General features: G+C 45.2%; 1 protein-coding gene across 3 annotated transcripts in view; it reads left to right on the top strand.

Moving 5' to 3' along the window:
• Positions 1–24319, top strand: part of HSF1 (heat shock transcription factor 1) — an 82636-nt gene that overhangs the window by 12625 nt on the left and 45692 nt on the right. For 2 of the 3 annotated variants that reach the window (XM_075063327.1, XM_075063325.1), the window contains exons 2-3: positions 1788–1924; positions 6035–6159. In XM_075063327.1, coding sequence (XP_074919428.1) covers positions 1788–1924; positions 6035–6159 — 262 coding nt within the window. Of the gene's footprint in view, positions 1–892; positions 949–1787; positions 1925–6034; positions 6160–24319 lie in introns of all 3 variants that reach the window. The other variant, XM_075063326.1, reaches the window with a different exon arrangement.

Here is a 24319-nt window from a genome sequence, read left to right as displayed (position 1 = left end):
ATCAGTTGTTGCACTCCCTGGTCTCGGGAGATCCCTGGCCAAATTCCTTCCCTTTCACGTGGCACTGCTGCTGATCCATGTCGAACCTTTTTGCCTGCATCCCCCCTAAGGTCTGCTCAGAGATGTCCACGTTTCTACAGCTGGCCCATAGCTGTGTGTGCACAGCCTCTTCTTCCTACTGGCTCAGGAGATCAGAATTTCCTGTCTGCCGCAGGCAGAAGTGCATCTACTGCATGGAGCCGGCATGGTCGGCTGGGCAGTTGCACACAGAGTGAGTTGCTAGGTGTGATCGCCAGGTGAGTAATCGGGAAGAGGTGTTAAAATTCCCAGTTTTTTTGTTTTTGTTTTTGTTTTTGAAAGAAGTGGGGGAGGTGGCCTTCAGGTTTCTTTGACCCCAGGGCATTTTAAAATTGTGACCAGAGCAATCAGTCCCAGGGAATGAGGCATTGTGGGACAGCTGCTAGAGGACTCTTGAGTCTACACAGATCATTCAGTTTCTACTTTCACAGTGTTGATCTCAGTGTGTCAAGCCTGGGTCTACGCCATATGGGGAGGTGGTTTTACTTCGGTGCTGTAATAGGGCACTTCCATTGGCCAGAGACAAATTTGGGTGTAGTCACATGCACATAGGTTGTCGCAAGAAGATGTGTCAGCCTAGGTAGTGGAGATATGGCCTTACTCAAGCCTAGGGTCTTTATCTCACAATTGGGGATACTTCCCTCCCTCATAGTGGTGCTGTGAAGTACTCAGATGTACAAAGAATCCTAACTAAAACCAGAAGGGAGCTCATCCATCTGTGCAGAGCAGTACCTACCCAGTGCCAGGAGCACAACACCCTTGTCTTTTTGGCGAGATGCAAAACCGAGATTCTGATCACTTTGCTTCATTACAGATTCCATGGCACTCTTGAGGTGTTAACACCAATGTCTCGGCCAAATTCCAACTCTGGTAATTACATTCTGCCTCCTTAAATTCCCCTCACCGTTTCAGTTAGACATGGTAGTGTTCACTTCCTGCTCTAAAGATGATTGTGGCAATGCTGGGTGGTGTTACACTCATCCACGGCTGAAACATCTGTAGCTGTTTATCAGTGCTAATTGTAATCGGAGGCCATCTTCTCCCCCAAACTGGATACATTGTAAGCCATTTGGTGTAATGAGAATTGCCTGTATTTGTTTCGGGTTTCCCTTTTTGACATTACTCTTAAAGAAAACCGTATTGCTAACTAATCTTTCCTTCTGATGCCTTGTACTGAACAGGCAAGTTAGGTTATTGCCTAATCCCCAGATGTTTAATGCCGTTAGGGCTTCCTGTTTCTAAGAGGTGCTGTGCTGGGTTTGTCACCAGGACATGTAGGAAGGTTGAGGCTCTTGTCTGAGATGAGCCCCAAAGACTCTCGTTCCCCTTCCCCTCCGCTGCCCTGGGCTCTCCCCACGTGCTGTACTGCACCCTTGGGAGGTAGCTGGCATGTGGAAAATGAAGTGTTCTGGCTGAGGAAGACTCACTACCTTTGCTATCAGCCTAGCAGAAGGGTAGAGTAGGCAGTGTTAGAATGTCTACTGCTGGGGGAGGGGTCGGGTTTCTTACATTGGGGAGGGGCTGGAGGAGGGGGCATAGGAGGCAGAGGGCATCCCCCTCAAAGGGTTAATGATCCCAAAGACTGCTGAAGGTAGTAGAGCGCTGTGTGTCTCAGTCCTTTGCAAATGAGGACAGATTTGTGCTTGCAGGCACATTCTCAATCTGTAGATTGCTCTGCTTTTCTCTAATTATCCATCTTTGACTTTTAGATGGCTTTCGAAAGGTAGTCCACATTGAGCAGGGTGGTTTGGTGAAGCCAGAGAAGGACGACACTGAATTTCAACATCCGTACTTCATCCGAGGCCAGGAGCAGCTGCTAGAGAATATCAAGAGGAAAGTAACCAGCGTAAGTGTACATAACAGATATTCCAGGCCAGCCCCTGGGTGAACCACTGTGAAACTGAGGAGCTTACTGTCTATTTAGTCAGAAAGGCAGCCGCATGCTCTGTGGGGATTCTGGCACTGTAATTTTCATTCTCTCAAGTGGTTTTCTAGCTGACTCCTGCATCGCATTTCATTCAGTCACGAGCTGCAGGGCCAGTCAGGACTATGAATGGCTAACCAACTACAAAAGCTGTTTCTCCTCCCTTGGTTTTCACACCTCAACTGCTAGAAGAGGGCTTCATCCTCCCTGACTGAACTAACCTTGTTATCTCTAGCCTGCTTCTGGCTTGCGCATATATGTACCTGCCCCTGGAAATTTCCACTACATGCATCCGACCAAGTGGGTCTTCACCCACGAAAGCTCACGCTCCGATGTGTCTGTTAGTCTATAAGGTGCCACAGGCTCTTTGCTAATTTCTCTAATTGCTCTCTTAGCATCTGGCTTGATTATGAAACTGCTTGGGATACCCTGGAGACAACTGGGAATTTGGCCTGTAACATGGAAGCCAAATTCACTTTGACTTGGCAAATAGGGAGCCAGCTTCACCTCCAGATTTATCTTTTTCTTTTAAAGTACTGCCTGTGTAGCTTTGGCCTAATGGAGTTTATGGCAAACTGTCCTCTCCCAGAGGGAGATGTCAGAGAGCAACTGAGCCTTTGCAGTAGAACAGGAAGGAGCAGCGCAGTCATTGGCTGAACTGCAGTCTTCACTTGGACTGTTACATAAGAGCGGCCATACTGGGTCAGAGCAAAGGTCCATCTATCCCAGGATCCTGTCTTCCGGCAGGGGCCATGCCAGGTGCCCTAGAGGGAATGAACAGAACAGGGAATCATCAAATGATCCATCCCATGTTGCCCATTCCCAGCTTCTGGCAAAGAGAAGCTAGGGACACCATCCCTGCCCATCCTGGCTAATAGCCATTGATGGACCTATCCTCTGTGAACTTACCTAGTTCTTTTTTTGAACCCTGTTATAGTCTTGGCCTTCAACATGCTCTGGAAAAGAGTTCCACAATTTGACTGTGCGTTGTGAGGGAAAAAATACTTCCTTTTGTTTGTTTTAAACCTGCTGCCTACTAATTTCATTTGGTGACCCCTAGTTCTTGAGTTATGACAAGTAAATAACACTTCCTTATTTACCTTCTCCACACCAGTCATGATTTTATAGACCTCTATCATATCCCCTCTTAGTCGTCTCTTTTTTATACTGAAAAATCCCAGTCTTATTAACCGCTTCTCATATGGCAGCCGTTACATAACCCTAGTCATGTTTGTTTGTCCTTTTCTGAACCTTTTCTAATTCCAATATATCTTCTTTTGAGATGGGGCGACCACATCCACACGCAGTATCCACGATGTGGGCATACCATGGATTTATATAGAGGCAATATATTTTCTGTCTTATTATCTGTCCTTTTGTTAATGATTACCAACATTCTGTTTGCTTTTTTGACTGCTGCTGCACAGTGAGTGGATGTTTTCAGAGAACTATCCACAATGACTCCAAGATGTTTCTTGAGTGGTAACAGCTAATTTAGACCCCATCATTTTATATGTGTAGTTGGGATTATGTTTTCCATTGTGCATCACTTTGCATTTATCAATATTGAATTTTGTCTGCCATTATGTTGCCCAGTCACCCAGTTTTATGAGAGCCTTTTGCAGCCCTTCTCAGTCTGCTTTGGACTTAACTATCTTGAGTAGTTTTGTATCATCTGCAAATTTTGCCACTTCACTGTTTACCCCCTTTTCCAGATCATTTATGAATATGTTGAATAGGACTGGGCCCAATACCAAAAAAAAAAAACAAACCCAGTTATTAGGCCTTTTGAAGATGAAACGCCATATGTTTATCCTTAATATGATGGGTCTGTTAGTAATGGGAGCAGCAGGAAACACGGGTGTTTCACACCTAGAACATTATCTTAAACTTGTTAACCCCACAAGGAGTCCCAAATACTAATTGCTCCACTTTTCCTTTAAACTGGGGTAAACCCACACTCCAAACACAGCTCACAACTGCCTTCATTTTTAATAGCTGTATGGCCAGGCTAGGGTAGGGATCTCCACACGCAGTACTCATTCTGAGCTGAGCAGACCCACCCTCCTCTTACAGTGGAACAGTGCATGCTGGGATGTGGGTTCTGCATGGGTCAAATCTGTATTCAAGATAAAGGCAACCATGGCCTGAACTGGACTCGTGGTCTGCACTTTGGCAGCCTCAGTGCTGCCAGGTGTAAAGTCGTATTGTGCCTCTTTGGTGGATTTGAGGAATCCTATTCAGAAGCAAAAAGATCTAAGGACACTTCAAGTCCTGCCTTTTGTGTTGGCTACACAGCTGTCTTGTTGGGAGTGGATTTAGTTCTGTCTCAGTAAAAAAGCATTTTATAGAAGCATTTTGATATTTTAGGTGCCAAACATTTCTCATGAGCTATTGGGCTACTCCATTAGCTCTGAAATGTGGGAGGAAGATGCAACCAGCCAGTTTTTCAGTTATCCTTTTCCAAAAGCCCTTCCAGGCAACCCATAGATGGCAGCACATTGTGCTGCATGATGGAGAACCAGTATGCTCTGCAATAATTTTAGATGCCACTTTCGCTGAGCAGTATTTAGTACTTCCACACCGCTGCATGGTCAGCAAAGGATGTACCACGTTGTGAGGTGCAGATCCCAAAGGGCCTGCTAGCCAGTAAAGGTGGGAGGGAGCTGCTGTTTGAGTAGGTGAAATGTGTTAACCCCTGTAATTGTTGACGGGTTCATAGAGCTCTCACATGTTAAAGCCTTTGTGAAATGTACCAGGGTGCCATTCCCAGTGAGCTGTTTGTCAGGAAAATGAAACAGGCCCTTCAGAAGCTTCCTGTCAGCCCTTTAAGCACTTGCTCTAGGAATGATGAGGCCAGCTAACTGACTGCTGCCCAGGAAGCACTGAAAGAGGCTCCCCATCCTGTCTCCATGTCTGTGCTCTTGTCTTCCCCTTTCCTGGTACTGAAGAGTGAGCTCTGGCTGAGCCTTTTTTCCATTAGTCTTGTAAACAACAGCTGCTTTGCTTCTTTAAGAATGTTCAGACTTAGGAAAATTAGACCTCAGGACAGTGTCCTCTGCTAAACATAATGTGCTTGATTGCAGAGAGCAGTAATTGTCTAGTATACATCTTAGTAAAACCCTAGCGGTAAATGTGCTCTCCTGGGGCTTGTCTACATGGCCACTTTACAGTGCTGCAGTTTTCTCACTCGGGGTGTGAAAAAGCACCTCCCCGCGCTCTCCAAGTTTCAGCACTGTTAAGTGCCAGTGTAGACAGTGCACCAATTCTGGGAGTCGCACTCCCAGCGCTGGGAGCTATTCCCCTCGTGAAGCGATTCCCCTCCCGCCACGGCAGCACTTTAACATTGCTGGTGAAGACATGCTGTGAATCTTCCTAGCCTCTCAGCTCCATGTCTAGTTGAGGCTGGTCTGTGCTTTATTGTTAGTTTGAGGTATAACTCAAACTATGCCTCTAACCCATCTCCCATCTAGCCACACACACATTTCTAGCTTGTCTTAAGTGGTGCTTTAAGCTTGAGCTAGCTGGTCCATCCCAGGGTGTAGATGTGTGCTGAAGTTTTAGTGCTGCTAATCCTTGAGTTACTGAAGAGATCGGGATTCAGTAGCTTGAGTTACTCCCAGGGGCTAATCTAATCACACTGTGTAGTTGGAGTGTTTGCCCTTACTCCAGTGGGCCAGCTTGTTAGTACACTTGAGTTAACTGTTACAGTGAAGAATGTCTTACTTTCAAATTAAGGAGCCATTGGTGCAATGGAAGACTGTACACTTAATCAGAAAGTTAGTACAATGCTGACAGCTGTTGTGCAAGCTTCCAGTGCAGCCTTAGAGTTTGCATTTCTGACCCAAAAGGATTCTACTCCTTCAGGGAAGGGTCTGCAAATGACAGACAGGTGCAGATCCATTGTACAGTTAGACCAGTGAGTGGATGAGGATGGGGAAGGAGGATAGTTAATCTGCATTTCCATCTTTGATGCTTAGAGAACAGTTTTTTAGGGTGAAACCTCACTGTCCTCTTCCTTTCTGTCTCTAGGTCTCCAGTATAAAGAATGAGGATATAAAGGTTCGTCAAGACAGCGTAACCAAGTTACTGACTGATGTCCAGATGATGAAAGGAAAGCAAGAGAGCATGGATTCCAAATTGATAGCAATGAAACAGTACGTACATGGGGAGGGCAGGAGATGTGGAATAATGTGCTTAATCTGACTTCCCTCTGAAAGTATTGTGTTCAAGACCTCCTCTGGGCCGAGTCTAATTGCTTGGCATTGCTCTCTGCTCTCTTATATTTGCCAGAATCCCAGTGGTCTCAGGAGTGTAACCTGTGCTTTAAGAGGCTCTCTCTCCAGGGGATGGAGGAGCTGGGGTTTGGAAGAACTTCTGAACACCACTAAATCCTTTTAAAGACCTTGGTATCATAGTAACCAAGCCTGCAATCCTAGACAAAGTAAGGCTGTACTTATGTCCCTCTGGAATCCAGAATGGCCTTAGATGTCTGCTGGAGGGGCAGCTAAGAACAGAGTGATGGATCCCTCCTAGATGGTGTCACAACCAAACGTCTGATTCTCTGCGTGGGACTGGGTTCTGTCTCTTGATTCTCTTCCATCAAAATGTGGGTGTTCTGTTCTCCATGTTCTTACACCAAGCCCATCGCCTTGGTGTTCAAGTGACGGAATAATTCCTACCCCTTTGTGCTAATACTGCTGTCTTCTTGGAGCGCATATTACATGCACAACTTAAATCTCCATTTTGTTGCCAGCAATCCAATACTTTTCCTTTGGTTGGGAGCATAGGGCATGTGATCTTGTCTAGTCACCATTAACGCTCTTTGATGAGTCAGCCTTTGGGGGTCATCACAGAGTACTGTTGATCACTCCTTTTCTGAGACCGAGCCTGCCTCCTGTCCCACCCAGGTCAGATTAGAATTCAGAGGTATGTAATCTGTGCACACCGGGGTCTGTAATCCATTCAGCAGCAGCTGGTTTTCCTGCCAATGGCAGGATTTGTTTTAAAGTCAGACACCCAATTTCCATTAATTTTAATGGAAAATGGACAGTCAGATCCCTTAGGAAGATTTTCAAATCTCGGCAGGGTGGAATAAGTCATCTCCCACGTGAGATTTGCCTCAAGATGAGTGATAGCAAATGTCCAAGGTTTTTGCCTTTGTTTTGAAGAACCCTCCACCAGTGTTCCTAAGGACTGACTTGCTGTGGCTTGCGATCTGGGGAGGATGCTGTCAAGTGCAGCTCTAGCCTTCAACTCGCTGGCTGAACAGTGCAGGCAGGCTGAATGGGTACCTGGAAGTGTGCATGCCTGATGGGGAGTACATCTTCCACACTGCCTTCTGAGAGCCTCCTTCTCCTGGATTTCATTGCTACCCCTTGTACTTACAGCTTACTTCTGCATAGCTGGTCACATGCATGGGAGTGGGAGAGAACCTGCTTTGTCTCCATGTTCTAGGGGATTGTCCTGATATTTTGCCTGGTCAGAGTGCCCAGCCCATGCTGTATGAAATGCAGTTCTCTTCAGGCTCTTCATTGCAGATGAGGAAGAAAAGTAGTTCTTCCTCTCCTCTCCAGTGAGCAAAGGTGTCATGTAAAATACCCCTGCACAATGAGTCGGATATCTGCTTTTCCTATGCTCTGGTACGTGGCGGAGCAGTTGTTTCCTTTTACCTTCAAGTGATTCGTCCAGCACCACTCTGAATGAAAAACTCTGTTCTGCAGTAAGTGTTTAAGATGACCGAGAGTTATCTTGATACAGTACATTGCAGCAAGTTTGTAGCCTGCTGGGGAGGTTTTTATTCATTAGAGAGGACGTCTTTGACATTCATCGAAAACATACAAGTTATAGCCGATGACTTGTCAGTAATGGAACCTGTGTTTCGGAGATGGGAGTTAATTTTTTATCCCGCCTTTCCTGGAAAATTAGTCAGCTGCCTAAAACAATCTAAGGCAGCTGCTTGCTCTGATACAGACTGGGACTTTTCAGCTTGGAAAAGAGACGACTAAGGGGGATATGATAGAGGTCTATAAAATCATGACTGGGGTGGAGAAAGTAAATAAGGAAGTGTTATTTATTCCTCACAACACACGAACTAGGGGTTACCAAGTGACATTAATGGGCAGCAGGTTTAAAACAAACAAAAGGAAATATTTCTTCGCACAGTCAACCTGTAGAACTCTTTGCCAGAGGAGGCTGTGAATGCAAAGACTATAACAGTGTTCAGAAAAGAACTAGATAAGTTCCTGGAGGATAGGCAGGAATGGTGACCCTAGCCTCTGTTTGCCATAAGCTAGGAATAGGTTACGAGATGGATCACTTGATGATTCTGTTTACTCTTCTTGAGGCATCTGGCATTGGCCACTGTCGACAGACAGGATACTGGGCTAGATGGGCCTTTGGTCTGACCCAGTATGGCCGTTCTTATGTTCCTGGCAGCTCCAGACCCAGCTGCTCTGTGTCACTTTGCCCAGGTAGAAAGCACTGTCCTTCCAGCACCCCTGCTGCACAGTTGATTCCTTTTTACCCTCTAAGTAGGGAATACAGAGCTTGAGAGAGCTTGCAGCAGCAGCCTGGATCCCACTGGTCAGTCTTACAGTCCTTTACTGCTTCTAAGATGTATTTCTGTCTCTCCTATTTATTCATATGCATACACACTGCCACTGACGACTTGCTGGTGTTGACAGCAACAGAAACTTAAGAAACCTGAAGAAGACCCCATGTAAGCTCAAAAGCTGGTCTCTCTCACCAACAGAAGCTGGTCCAATAAAAGATATCGCTGCCTCCACCTTTTCTTAACAGTAGAAACTGGCATCTTCTTTAGAAATGCAGCAGCCCCAGTGCCATCTCTTTGGCGGATGACGGGCACTGTCCAAACAGTAACATGGCTATACAGTGTCTCATGTAACAGGCTCCAGTCAGACTGGGGAGTTGTAGGTGCTGCTGTAATTCCAAGTAACGCTTCCCTGGAGGCCAAAAGGGCACATCTAATTTGCATAAGAGTAATTTGCTGCAGTGTTCATCTTTACTAGGTAACAGGCCAGAGAAACTAGAGACCCCAGTATGCAGTGCTTCTCTCCCTGTGGCTGCTTCTTGGATCAAATGCAATGACTTATACGAGTATGGTCCCAGACATTATTGAAGAGGAAGACATTCCAGTGGAACTGTAGATCTCTACCCTGTGGGAATAGACTGAACATTGACTGTGAACTGAGTGCCTGTGTAAGCCACTAGATGGAGTGTACACAGCAGTGCTCTGGGGAGGAGATGCTGCCAGGTTCACATTCTTGGCAGTAGGGTTCAGAGCAGCATTGTTTCCCCTGCAAATGGAAAGAGAATTATTGACCCAGAAATACAAAATGTGTGTTGTACTTTGTGTAATAAACTAGCAAGGCGCCTCTCAGAGGACCGAGTTTCAAACAAGCACTTAGGCGTTCAGTAGAGAAATGGCAGGCCGTGCTCCCTGTGGAGGAGCATGGGCCATGGCATTCAGACGAAGGCTGCCTATAGGCCACTTCTCCATCACAAGGGACTTTTGTGATGTCTCTTCCAACCACCTTACTCCTGTCCAACTTCTAGATCTTCCTAACCTCCTGCAGGTTCCCTCTCTGTGATAAATACAGCTGCTTGCTTCCGCTCTTACCTCCATAGCGCCTACTCATCCTTCTACTTGGATTGCCACCCTGTCATCCTGTCTCCAGCTTTCCTTTCCTTAGCAGGGTTCTGAAGAAAATAATCTCTTCTTGCCTGTCTACACATCCCTCCCAGAGCAAACTTCATGTTAACCTCAGTACTGTGGCTGCTGGTCTGCATCTGGCCTCTGAACCCAGCTCTGTTCTCATCCTGGCTGGCATCTCTGTAGCTTTTGCTATTCTTGATCTCTCTGTTTTAATAATTTCTCCAGTTCCCTCCCCTGGTTTGAACCCTAACTCTTACCGCTCCTCTTTCATGCAGGTGGTGACTTTACATCATCTTCTCTCTTCTGCCGTGGGATCTCTCCAGCCTCTGTCCTTGCTCTCATTCTCCCTCTCTCTCTGAGATGTCTGTTGCAAGCTTCATTTCTAAAACTTCATATAGAGCTTAGGTACATTTTAAGATCTTTCTCTTGTTCCAACTACTGTTCCCTTTAGTCACTACAGGGGCTGTTACAGATTTATTGAAGTGTTGGAATCCTGCTTTAGCAGGACCAGAGGACGAGCAGAGAAGTATTGATGTGTAGGAATAATGGGGTTTAATCTTTAGTATGCAAGTGTAAAATGTAGCTATAATATGCAGGAGGCTGTGGGCTGAAGGAAACCAGCCATCCAAAGAAGTGAGCGCTGAAAAGATAAATGAGCAGACCAGGCATGGACTCTTAGAGCTGTTTCCAGCATTCTAGGACATGCTGATAATGCCTCTAGCTAGGCTTCCCCCATTATTATGTATGGGCCAGTCATCTCGGGGCTCCTAATGCAAAGCTTGTAGCCACCCCTGCTGCTTCACTTGACAGATAAGATGACCAGACCAGTGATGGCTTCCTGTGGTGGTGTTACAGAAATAATCTGAGAAAACTACTGTACGTGGGAGTGAGAGAGACCGTGCCTTACTCTGCCACAGTTTGCTTCATTCTGGCTAAAGATGAGTGTGATGGGTTCCCCCTGGTGTGCCATCTGGAACTGGGATACCACTGAGCCCAGCAGCCTGGGCTCCCATTACACTGTAACTGCTATGACAAGCTCTCTCGAGGCTCCAGCCTGCTCTGTCACCAGCACCCATACAGGCAGGGACACACCCAGCTGCAGTTACATGCAGATGCTGTGATCAGCCCTGTATGGGCAGGCTCCAGCTAGGGAGCTTCCCAGCTCCTCAGGCACCCCCTCTGGAGTGTAAACCCAAAATTATACCATCTTGCACTGCACAGGGAACTGCACAGCGTAAGCTTATTAAATTTGCCCCCTCCCTCATGTGGAGAGGAATCTACAACAGCTTTCTGCCACAAGTTTTGACTCCCACACTCACAGGGTTTTAGACAAAGCAAAAACAAGTTTATTAACTACAAAAGATAGATTTTGTGATTATAAGGCATAGCAAACAGACCAAAGCAGATTACCTAGCAAATAAATAAATAATGCAAACTAAGCTTAATGTACTACATAGATTGGATATGAATAACAGATCCTCACCCTAATTAGGTGATGATACCAGCAGGCTGCAGATTCTTAAGAGGCAAGTTGCACTTGCTCACAGCTTGGAATCCCCAAGTGTTTCATTCATAGGCTAAAAATCCCTTTAGCCTGCGTCCCGCACTTCCTCCAGTTCAGTCTGTTCCTCACCTGTTTCCAGGAGTCTCTTTGGGTGGGGAGTCAGTGAAGAACCATGATGATGTCATTCCCCTGTCTCATGTAGCTTTTGCATATGGCAGAACCCTTTGTTTCAAAGCCTGGTTCCCACACCAGTCTGTGGAAAAATACTGATATCCCAAGGTGGAGACCAGCATAGGGTGACCTGGTCACATGTCCCTGTAGTGTCACAGCAGCCATAACTCGGAGGCTGTTTGTAGGGTCCTCAGGAAGGCCCCCCAGGTGCGAGATAAGCTTCTTCTAAGGCCTGTTGTTTTTTCTAATGGCCCTTCCCCACCCAGGTTTTCAGAATGAAAGCATCTTTTCTAGTGGGCATTCCCCAGGTGTAAACATATTTGTAATGCCAATACATAGTCAGTATTCCTGACTTCAGATACAGAAGTGAAACATCGTGCAAATAGGGCAATCACATTCAGTAAATCAGAACTTTTCCAATGATATCTTGCATAAAATACACAATTATGCCATACTCATATAACACTATCTCTATGAAGAAGATGGGGTGCAGAACACAATAAGGTTCTCTGTGCTGTTTTCATGTACTGATAGCGTAGACTGCTTTAGAGCGTTTGCAGAAAAAAAGCTATTCCTGAACCCCAGTGGTGTGTGAGGAGGTATAGCCAGAATTCAAGAATCAGAGTAAAGAAGATGTTATTGTGATCGTCTGGTCAGTTTTGTGGGGAGAAATTTCATGAAAAGTGCCCCAAAGTCTCCACTGTAAAGAGAGTTCAAATTTGCTCCCTGAATTTCCCAGCAAAATCCTCTTCTTCCATGTCCCCATTGCTGGAAATAAATGTACACATGACAGCCAGCCAAAGAGTGAATTGTGTGAATTCAGCCTAAGTTAATGTCAGAGAGGCTTATGAAACATGCTTCCTCTAAAATGTGCGTAAGTCAGCTGCTCAGCCAAATGCAAGGTCATATGCCTAAAGACAAAGAATGTAGTCCATATTTACAGGATCCTAGGAAGCAGGGATTCTGAAACACTTCAGCTAATTATCCATGACCCTGAACGAATTTCTAGTGCGACACTGGCCAGCGGACTACTGGGTATATAAAGAGGGAGCTCACGAGTAGGAGGGTTGTTTTAACTCTCTATTTGGCACTAGTGTGGCCATTCCTGGAGTACCGTGTCCAGTTCTGGTGTCTGCTTCAAGAAAGATATTGAAAAATTGGGGAGCTCAGAGAAGAGACACACGAGTGTTGAAACGATTGTAAAACATGCCTCATAGTGAGATATTCGAGGAGATCAGTCTAGTTAGCTTATCAAAGAGAAGGTGCGGCATGACTTGATGAGCCTAAATACCTACGTAGGAAAAAGCAATTTGATAGACAGCTCTTCGATTTGATGTATATAACAAGTTTCAGTAGCTGTAAATTGAAGCTAGACAGACTAGAAATAAGGTGGAAATTTAACAGTGAGGGTAATTAACTATTTGAACAATTCATCGAAGTCAATTCTCAATCACTGGAAACTTTAAAATCAAGATTGGATGTTTTCCCAAGAGCTGCTTTAGTTCAACCATGCCTATTGGGGTTGAAGCAGGAGTTGATCCAGGGAAGTCCCATGGTCTGTGATATACGGGTCAGACTAGATGATCACAATAGTTCATGGTCCTTTCTGACCTTAAAATCTCTGTATCTATAAAGCAATCTCTGGTATGAAACTTGAGATTCTAACACTTAGCATGACTTCCTGTCAACATTTCCCCCTCCCTTAAAGCTTACCTGTCCCTGCTTCTGGCTGGATTTTCAGCAATGCAGTCCCCCGTCCCCTCTTTGAAGTAAGAACATTAACAGCTTAGCAGGTCAAGATGCCCTCATCCAGCAGGAATTGCAAGAGATGAGAATGTAAACAATGCTGCTTACCCATTTTGCTACACATTGGCTTCTGATCTGACTGAATCAGCTGCTCAGCCATGCACTACTCTGCTATTCTGTAACAGTTTGGGAGTCACTAGTGCAAAATTGGAATGATTTGTATAGAATTGTAACAATATCCAGTTACCTAATGTTTTCCTGTCCAAAATGTTTAACAGCCGTTATCTAAATCCTCAAACTCTGTGGGAAGTTGGCAATTAGTATCCTCCCTATACAGATTTGGAGAGAGGTGGTGACTCATGCACTACTCAGCCACTTCTCTCAACAAAACGCTCAGGTCTCTGTTACTAAGATATTTCTGATGCAGGTAGATAGAATTCAGTCTGCCCAGTGCATGCTGGCAGAGCAGAGCATGGTCATTCCTAGGAATTTATGTAAAACCGAATGCGTTTGTATTTGTTGTAAAGCACCTTTTGCTGAAGTGTGGAAAGTGGCCTCTCTTGGACCACAAGCTTGAAGCCATGTTCTCAGAGCCTGGTACGCGATTCTTCTTTCTTTGTGTATCTAAAGGTGTGGCTTGAGTTTTTTCACTCATGTAAAAACACCAAATGCAATTTCTATCAGACCTTTTTGTTGACATTAGAGAGAGTTTATGGTCACAGCTTGTCTCCCATGGAGAGTAAGATCTCTGTAGCAATTGAAAGTGCATGTGGCTCAGAGCCAGCAAAGAGAAGACTGGTGGCTTTATTGGGTTTGACTTGGACATCATCTCGGGCAAATCCAATATAATGCTCATTGTAACTGTCTCTTTACTGCCCCACTGTGAACAGACTTTCTCAAGTCTTCTCACATTGACTTGCTTAACTCATGCAGGCTGCCTGAAAAACTGCAGAATGCAATTAAGCTCAAGGTCACCAGCATGATACTGCTCGTGACTAGATAATTTGCTGCTAGTCTTTAGCATTGGCATCAGGGATAGAAAGTAGTAGACATACTAAACTTTGAGGCATGAAAATATTTATCCTTCCTTGTCAGCAGCTCATTCAGCAGGAATGGATAGTGCTCCACAGGGCTGAGAGTTTGCAGGCTGGGACATGACTTCCCTGGAGTACAACAGACTCGCACGTGCTCCGGTTCTCTGAGCTCAGCATGTGTACTCTTGATGTCAGACAAGCAAATGTACTGATCCGTCTTCTCAGGAAGAGGGGGGTTCCTGTCTCATTTCTGGGCTCTGAGGAATCAGAAATGCTTTGTGTGACACTGTCTGGGATGGCAGCATCCAGTAAGAAAGGCTTTACTGCTCAGTCAGATTCTTGCCTTGCTGGCTTGGTAGACTTAAAGGCTGCATCACCTCAGGATTTTTCTCCTTAAGTTACATTGCACAGAAAGATATGCAAAAAGAGCAGCTCATTCTGGGAAAAGTAAAACATAAACACTCCCTTGGCCTCTGTCTAAAGAAACAAGGAGACATCTTTCCTTCTGGCACCCTGGCAGCAACACGGATTTCTGTTGCTTTCATACTGTAGCTAGCTGCAGTGATCATTCAGAATTAAGGTTGCAAGCGCATCACTATAGTTAAGGTTGAGCTACACTTTTACAGTGGAACCTCAGAGTTAAGAACACCAGTTACACACTGACCAGACAACCACACGCCTCATTTGGAACCGGAAGTACACAATCCGGCAGCAGCAGACACCTCCCTTCCTCCACCGCCCCCCACCCCAAAAAAATACAGTATAGTATTGCATTCAATGTAAACTATTAAAAAAATTAAGGGAAAGCAGCATTTTCCTTCTGCATAATAAAGTTTCAAAACTGTGGTAAGTCAATGTTCAGCTGTAAACATTTAAAAGAACCACCATGATGTTTCTTTTTCTTTTAACAATTCAGAGTTACAAACAACCTCCTGACATGTTCTCAGTCCCATTATCAGGTGCTTAACTCATTGAAAAGGACCCTTTAGGCTGAACACATGAAAAATTGAGGTCAACGTGGAACCTTGTTTGGCGCACTTGGAGATTCAGACCCTCCTAGGTTACTGTAGTGGATAAGGGGTTTTTCATGACTTAGGCTCTGTCTACACTGCATACCTTACAGCGGCACACCTGTGCCGCTGTAAGGTCTCCCTTGTAGCCACTCTTTGCTGGCAGGAGAGAGCTCTCCAAAATAAAACCATCCCGAATGAGTGGCAGTAGCTTTGTCAGCAGGAGAGTCTCCTACCAACAAAACACTGTCCACACTGCCATTTTCTGTCTGTCGGTCAGAAGAGCACACCCCGACCAACAAAACTGCAAAGTAGACATAGCCTAAAACCTAGTTGCTTTTCTGTGCTCTAACTCAGATGGTTCACTTGAAAGTGTCAGATTTATCTTTATGGAGGACCAAATCCAAGACATCTCAAGAAATGTAGCATAGAAATAACTATTTGAAACTGCCCTGCTGAGGTGGGTGGGTGGGTCCTATGTGACATCGCACTAATAGTTTGTCATCTTGGTGATTACAAAGACCAACAAAAACAGTCCCTGGCTTTGGACAATTTATATTTCCAAGCAGAGATCAACCTGTTAACCCACAACCTGTTGTTATTGGAGCCCCTCAGCGTCTGTGATTATCCACAGCCACATGTTTATCGCTTGTGTAATTGCCTCCCCTCCTCTCAGGTCTGTGTGTCCAGTTCAAGCTTTGGTGTCTGACTCGCCTCCCCTGCTCACTCAGGTGGCTTGTTTGTGCAGTGCATTGAACATCACTCAGGTTTCTTGTTGCACCTCCTCTTGAGAGCCTGTTGCAGTGCTCCCTTTGCTGGAACAGCCAGGCATGGATTTGTACTAGCACGTTATTTCATCGTCTGACCCGTGCTTAAAATAGAAAATTGTGTTCACTTTGATAGCTTTACATAGAAAATCACAGGAATCTGCTGAGGGAAAAGGGCACGTGGTTGAACTAGGGCTGTCAATCGATTAAAAAAATTAATAGTGTGATTTAAAAAATTAATCACAATCGCACTGTTAATAGAATACCATTTATTTAAATATTTCTATGTTTTCAAATATATTGATTTCAGTTACCACACAGAATACAAAGTGTACAGTGCTCACTTCATATTATTTATTACAAATATTTGCACAGTAAAAAAACAAATATTTTTCAGTTAATCTAATAAGATAATGTAGTGCAATCTCTTTATCATAAATGTGCAATTTACAGACGTAGATTTTTTTGTTACATAACTGCACTCAAAAAACAAAGTAAAACTTTAGAGCTTACATGTCCACTCAGTCCTACTTCTTGTTCAGCCAATTGCTCAGACAAACAAGCGTATTCACATTTGCAGGAGATAATGCTCCATGCTTCTTGTTTACGATGTCTCCTGAAAGTGACAGCAGGTGTTTGGATGGCACTGTTGTAGCTAGTGTCGCAAGTTATTTACGTGCCGGATTCATATGTCTCTTTTCAACCACCCTCGAAGAGGACAAGCGCCCATGCCAATGACATGTTCTGCCCAATAACGATCCAAAGCAGTGCAGACTGACGCATATTCATTTTCATCATCTGAGTCAGATGCTACCAGCAGAAGATTTATTTTCTTTTTTGGTTTTTCAGTTCTGTAGGTTCTGCATCAGAGTGTGCTGAGTCGTCATTCGAGAATGCTATGACATGAAATATATGGCAGAATGAGGGTAAAACAGAGCAGGAAACATACAATTCTTCCTCAAGGAGTTCAGTCACAAATTTAATTAGCGCATTTTTTTTAACGAGTGTAGTCAGCATGGAATATGTTCTCTGGAGTGGTGGCTGAAGCATGAAGGGGCATATGAATCTTTAGCACAGCTGGCACATAAATATCTTGTGACACTGGCTACAACAGTGCCATGTGTAGGCGCCGGGTTCCCCTCTGCTCGTTGGGTGCTCGATTTCCCCCTGCCCACCTCTTCCTGCCCCTGCACCAGTCTCGCCCCATCCCCATTCCACCCCTTCCCCAAAGTCCCCACCCCACCTTTTCCCACCTCAGCCCTGCCCCCATTCTACCCTCTTTCCCCAAGTCCCCACCCCTACCCTGTCTCTTCTCCACCTCCTCCCCTGAGTTTGCCATGTCCCCCCTTCTTCCCCTCCCTCCCGGAAAGTCTTAAGCATCGCCAAACAGCTGGTAGGTGGCGCGGGTGGTGGGGTGAGAAGTGCTGGGAGGCAGGTGGAGGAGCGGGGACACAGCACGCGGGGGCGGGGGGAGCTTGGCTGCTGGTGGGTGCAGAGCACCCACTAATTTTTCCCTGTGGGTGCTCCAGCCCCAGAGCAGCCAGAGAGTTGGCACTCTAGTGCCATGCAAACGCCTGTTCTCACTTTCAGGTGACATTGTAAATAAGAAGTTGGCAGCTTTATGTCCCATAAATGGAAACAAACTTGTTTGTCTTCGTGGTTGGCTGACCAAGAAGTAGGACTGAGTGGACTTGTAGTCTCTAAAGGTTTACATTGTTCTGGGGTTTTTTGAGTGCAGTTTATGTAACATAAAAATCTACATTTGTAAGTTGCACTTTCCAATAAAGAGATTGCCCTGCAGTACTTGTATGAGGCCAACTGAAAAATGCTATTTCTTTGGTTTACTGTTTTTACAGTGCAAACACTTGTAATCAAAAAAAATGATGAAGTGAGCCCTGTACACTTCTATGTTGTGACTGAGATCAATATATTGGAAAATTTAGAAAAAATCCAGAAATATTTAATACATTTCAATTGGTATTCTATTGTTTAATAGTGCGGTTAAGTGTGATAATCACAATTAATTTTTTTTTGAGTTAATCATGTAAGTTAACTGCAGTTAATTGACAGCCTAGTTTTAACCCTATCTCTTTGGCTGGGTTGTTATCTTCTTGAGGTATTTCAAGTGAGGCTAAATGAGTGACTAATATATAAACTAAAATTAGACAAAGTGGCTAATGTTGAATTGTTCCAGTTTCTATTGGCCTCCATTCTGCCTCCCTCTGTTTTTGTTTCTCCTGGATTCTTAATTCCAGTTTGAGTAGGTTCTGCAAGCCAAAATCTTTCTTCTGGGATCTTTAGGCTGGAACTGTTTTGCTTTTACATTGAGAAACTGAAATTAAAAGGCTGCTGGCTCTTTCTCAGTGCCACACACAGCCTGGGGTTGGAGTGTTCCTCATCTGAAAATAATGTTCCTTCCTGGCTCCAGACCAGATAGTATCTCAAGGAACAAACAATTCTGTAACTCAGGAGTGTATGTAGGAGTTATCAGCAGGTCTGTAAAGAAAGTGTCTGTAAAGAAGGGATCATTATTATGTAACGTCTTACCCTGGCCGCAAAGTTATGCACTGGAACAATTTTTCACTTGTGCGCACGCTCACTCTGTAGACTAGGGTGATGTATAATTGGCATCTGATCAGCAGCTGTTTTGGAAAAGAAGATACTGAAATGGTTTCACATTAACGCTACAACCCTGACAAACAAAGTTTGATTGTTGACTTAGTAGGAGCAGTCTGGAGAAGCAAACCCAGCAGACTTGAGTTCGGAATGGAGAAATCCTCCCTGGATCTTGTGATTGTTCGCGCTGACGGGTTCCTTTGCTGGGAGGAAGGGGAAGGGTCATAGCTGATGACTAGTACCAGTCTCCCTCTCCTAGGCGTGGCCCATGCTCAGATGGTACCCCACACACTCTCTCTCCAGCTTGCTTTACTAAGTGCTACTACCCTTGTGCAAAACGCAAAGCAGGAAGGTGAGGCAGAGAAGTTGTCACTTCCTAGTGATTCATTGGCTCTGCTTTTGTCCAGTGAGAGCTGAAGTGTATCCGAAAGTTTAATTTTAAACAGATTGTTGAAAGCAATGGGCTAGCCATGGTGTCCACACCTGTTTTTATCGGCTTCCCCGTCTATCCTTCAGAGACTGCATTAGCTTTGGCTTGACGCGTGAAGCTTTGCCATGGAACACTGAGAGCACTTCCTGCTGACCAGACTCTGTTTACAAGGGCCGCCGCTTTTACAAGGCCCCAGTTGCTAAGAGAATTTAAAAGTTAAAATTTCTCTTGATAAAAATAAATCTACTCAGACACCAGAACTTGGCCTTTGCTATATGATTCCTCTTCACCAGAATTCGATTACCATATGCAAAACCCCCAGTAAATCATACCAAATAATTTTGACCTGTGTAACTTTCTTTATCATTTCAGGGTTCCAAAAGCAACATACTATATATTATTATTTGACATGGACCTAAGGGGATAGAGTTTGCATTAGAACATTTGTTGAAAAGATTGAATCCATCAGTGTTAGGTGAGAGAAAAGCTGAGCTAGGACATAATGAAGCCAACTAGGTGATATCCAAGCTTTTAGTCAGTCTGCTAAGAAACCCTAGTTAATGGAAGCCTTCCACTTTCTGGCACTAAGCTGCTTGAAATCTTTTGGGGGTTGAGTAGCTGAACAACTTTCCTATTTCTAAATTTAAAATTAGGGTAAAAGGTCGAACTTTGCAACCCTGTTTTCTCTCTACCACTCCTGAATAGTTGTTAGAGCAACAATTTTTCTCTGAATACAGTAACTCCTTGCTTAACGTTGTAGTTCTGTTCCTGAAAAATGCGACTTTAAGCGAATTTCCCCACAAGAATTAATGTAAATGGTGGGGTTAGGTTCCAGGGAAATTTTTTTCACCAGACAAAAGATTATATATATATTTACACACAGTATAAGTTTTAAACAAACAATTGAATACTGTACTCAGCAATGATGATTGTGAAGCTTTGTTGAGGTGGGTTGTGAAGTCACAGGGTATAAGGGAGTGGGATATTTCCCAGGGAATGCCTTACTGCTAAATGATGAACTAGTACTTGGCTGAGCCCTCAAGGGTTAACATGTTGTTAATGTAGCTTCACGCTCTACCAGGCAGTAGCAATGCAGGAAAGGGAGACAGCATGGCAGAGAGAGACAGACACACACACTGTGTGTGTGGGAGAGAGAGATGTGCATTGCCCCTTTAAGTACACTTCCTTTTTAAGTAGATCAGCAAGTTGAGATAGCAGCTGTTGCCTGCAAGCTCCCTCCATCCTGAGCCCTGTCACACACCCCCTCGCTCAATGGAGATGGGGTAAACGGGGGGCAGGAGCTGTCCCTCTCCCCTGCTACAGGAAGCAGGAGGCTCCCGGGAGCAGCACACGGCAGTGGAGGGAGGGACAGCTGAACTTCCTGGCAACTGATAGCCTGCTGGGCGGCTGCCACACAGGGAGCTTAGGATAGCAGGGAGCTGATGGGGGGCTGCCGGTCCACCCTGGTTCCAAGCCGCCATCAGTCAGCTGCAACGGGCTGCTCTTCCTGCAAGCAGTGGGCAAAGCAGACGGCTGCCAAACAACGTTATACGGGAGCATTACACAAGTTTAAACGAGCATATTCTCTATTTGATCAGCAGTGTAACAATGTTAACTGGGACAACTTTAAGTGAGGAGTTACGGCATCAGCTTAATAGGGGTGGAAAAAATGAAGCCCAGTCTATATAGCAAGGCATAAAATCTGAGAGGATCTTATGTGAACCTGCTGGCTAGATATTTTCTGTGTTTTACATGATACTTTATGAGCTTGTAATCTTGTATCCAGTCCTGAGGATTGGGCAAAAGGTCTGTCCAGGAGCAGTGGGTAGATGGTTAATGAACACCTCTTTCCAGCAAGATGGGCATGGTGTCTTAACCTGAAGGCCCTCCATTTGTAAGCTGGTAGTAGGAATAAAAAATAGGCTTTTTTATGGGTATAAACCCATCTCTCTTCCCATCCTTGTACTGCCATTTCCATTGAATTGTGTTGAAATCCAACAGGAACTGGCTCTGTTTTTCTGAGCAGCAGACCTGGAGGAATTTATTTGCAAACAAATCCTGTGCAAGCACCCTAATCTTTTACTTGATAGTGTCCGTCAGTGGATTGGGTTCTTCACAGAAGGCACACATGATCTCTGTCCCAAAAAGTGTCTGTTAGCTATTGGGGAGAGAAAGGCCGAGGGTGACAGTGGTGTGATCGTGCCAGTATTCAGTTAAGGGATGTGCACATCTTGGTGCATTTCCCTTCCTGTATATGTGTAAAAGGAAATCCCCAAGGAAGAGAGAAATGAGCGTGAATACTGACTCACTGCGAGTCTCACGGACGTAGTGAGCGTTTTCACGAGGAACCTGTAGCAGGAGAGGGTGGCTAATGGGAGAAGGAGAGGGTGCTAGATGTAGAGGGGCATGGAAAGAAGAGAAGATGCTTATGGGACATCACAGCTGGGGTCATGGACAGAACAGAGGCAGTGGGCTGTGCGCTAGTTAATTTGCAATGTAGAAATCCTGGGTTATTGGTCTGGGTCATTGTACAGCATACTTTGTCACGGTAGCAGAGTGCCTGTTGTGAGTGGAAGCTGCTTTTGGCATGTTAGAAATGTCAGAGTGGAAACCCTGGAGCAGATCAGGACTTTCTGGGCGATTTAATTAAAAATCCAACCTTCTGTAGTGAAAGTAGGGCCCATTTTCCAGGAGTATCTACTTTTCTCCCCTTCTGCTCCCTGTTTTGTGCCCCAAGGATCGAGAGAGCAGTTTTCAGTGAGGAATTCCACTGCCCCAAACGTAGACCTGGAACTCATGCAAACCTCTTCCACATGCTGCTGCACAAAGAGAATATAATGAATACTTGTTAGCTACATTGCTGTAGGTCCAAGTAGTACTAACTTTAGGGGTGCCAGGATTGTAATAATGCCAAGTACAAGCCAAGCTGACCTTGCCCTGGGGGAATAATGGCAAAGATGGGCCCTCACCTCAGCTCCTTGGTAGGAGTTTCCCAGGGCAGTAATGAGGAAGCTGACCAAAGAGGACTCTATGTTTCCAGGATACACTTTTGATAACTTTTGTTTACTCTTGGTAATTGAACAGATGCAAGTAGCTTCAGGAAGCAACCCAGATTCCTCCTTGCCTGCCTGCGGCTCTGCTGGAAAGCTGGGACAGCGGCTCCTGAAAGCCAGTTCTCTGTTACAGAACATGAACCCCTCATGAGTTAACCCAAACACGTTGGATGCTTCCTCTGCTGCCTGCAGGCAACTCGGGAATGAGGCATTGCTGTCTACAAGTCAATTAATCCTGTTACAGCTTTTGCTGTCTACAGCCAGGGTGGCCAGAGTGCAGTCCTCTGCTTATAATGCTGAGGTGGGGCCTATGGGGACTGAAGCGGCCTGCATTATCTATCATGAGCCAGCAGCCTGCCTGCTTGGATCAGGTAGAGAAATAAATGCAGGAGCCTCTAGTCTCCACAGGCCTCCCCTTCATACTGCATTAGAGTCACTTTAATCTGTCAGTCAAGTGGAGGTCTTAACTCCTGCCCACTGCAAATACCTTGTAACTGGTCAAAATCTATTCAAGTGGTGTTCCTGTGAGCCTATATTGCCCAGCTCTGACAGGGGAGACTCTGGCCCACTGCTGTGTCTGTGGAGAGAGCTGTCTGTTTTCCGTTTTACCTTCAGTTTCCAAATTACTTTTATTTAACAGATGTGACAATGCAGCAAAGGAGTTAAATCAGTCTGTGTGCACAGCTATGGTCTGGAAATAAGACATCACTGTCATGGCCCTGGTTTCTGGAAGAGGCACAGTAAATCTTGAAGCACAGGGATCACTTGGTTTCATTAGGTAGCAGAAGGCCCCCATGCTGAAAAGGACTGCAGGAGCTAGCGTTTGAGCATACTTGTGTGGATGAAGCTCCTTCTTGCCTACCAGCTGCATTCCATTAGCAGGGATTCCATCCTCCATTTCCTCATATGCTGTGGTAATCTGAGCAAAACAGCATTACTACTGGCTTCAGCCTTTCCAGAGCCCCCTTTCCCAGGATGTGCATGAAGCGAGGACCATCTGTTATCACAAGGTATCCTCAGCCCTGGCTGGTGCAGAGAGGTGGAGGTGATGGTGTAATATTGCCCAGGCTGTTCCCCCTTCCCTCCCCTTATCTTTTCTAGGTTTCACTGGGAACCAGAGTTAAAACTTGCCTAATGCAGGTACGCTATGAGCATTGTTAGTTGGAACAGCTGCCATTTCAGAAAGTGGGCAGCTAAAGTTTTGTCTGTGAACGGGAGAAGGAGTTCCCCCAGTTAGCAGTAAGTTCAGTTATGCACATGCATGGTTAACTTCTCTTCTCAGGAGCTGGGTGGGAGGAGATCTGCATGCGTGGAAGCTGCTCACCTGTCAGGTTTGCATGGTGGCAGAAAAAAGGGACTTGGTTTCCTCTCCCAGTCGCTGTGGTGCACAGTGTGGTTCTTGTGTAGTCTTAATTGCAGGCCTGGTGCTCGTATGTGTTGCCTTAACTACTCCAGTCTTCTTTGGCTGAACTCTAGCTAGTCTAGCCTGATTCGAAGACTGTGGTCCATGCTTTCATGACCTCTGAATTAGACAACTGTAATTTGTTGTTTTATGGCCTCCCTGTGCGAGTGCTGCATAGGATCCAGCTGTTCCAGCTGCTGGGGCCAACACATTAATTCTCTTGCCATGGCCTCTGCATGTCAGTCCAGTCTTGAGGGAGCTACGCTGGCTCAGAGTCAAACATCAGCTTGATTTTAAAATTGCTTTGATGGTGTATAACACTGTGTCTAATGTGGGATCTGTGTGTTTTATCTGCGCTGCTGCTTTTTATGAGCTTAGTCACTGCTTGAGATCATCTGAAAGCAGTTTTGTTAGCTGTTCCAAACTACAGGTTAAAGACCTGTGAAGTCTTGGTTTTAGACTGCGGGGATCTGAACCTGAAATTAGTTACCAACTGTGGTCTGATACTGATGTTAAAATAACCCTACTGGTATCTTTTTACAGTGTCTTGTAGCATGAGCAATTTTCTCTTCTTTTGTACAACTTCTTCCTTTGCACTGGAAGTTCTTGATCGTGTGTGTGTCACAGACCCACTTCCTGATCTGGGGTGGGTCGTATGGGGTGTGGGGTGCAAGCTACCTCCAAGCTGCCCTCTTGTACTGAAGTTCATCCCATTTCACTCGTACCATTCACTTTTCAGACTGTTCTGGAGCAGGGGCTAACCTGAATGTTTAGCAGTGACTCACTTGGTTCTCATGATTGTGGTCTTAGATCATAGCTTGGGCTTTCCTCCTGGTCTGGCTGGAATTATCAGAGTTGCAAACTTGTTTTCTTGTGGAGAGTACTTCATGTTGCTCTGCAGCATCC

This window comes from Chelonoidis abingdonii, chromosome 2 (genome assembly GCF_003597395.2).
Source record: "Chelonoidis abingdonii isolate Lonesome George chromosome 2, CheloAbing_2.0, whole genome shotgun sequence".
Classification (NCBI taxonomy): domain Eukaryota; kingdom Metazoa; phylum Chordata; order Testudines; family Testudinidae; genus Chelonoidis; species Chelonoidis abingdonii.
Note: the sequence above shows the minus strand (reverse complement) of the source record. Positions and strands in the feature narration are given on the sequence as shown.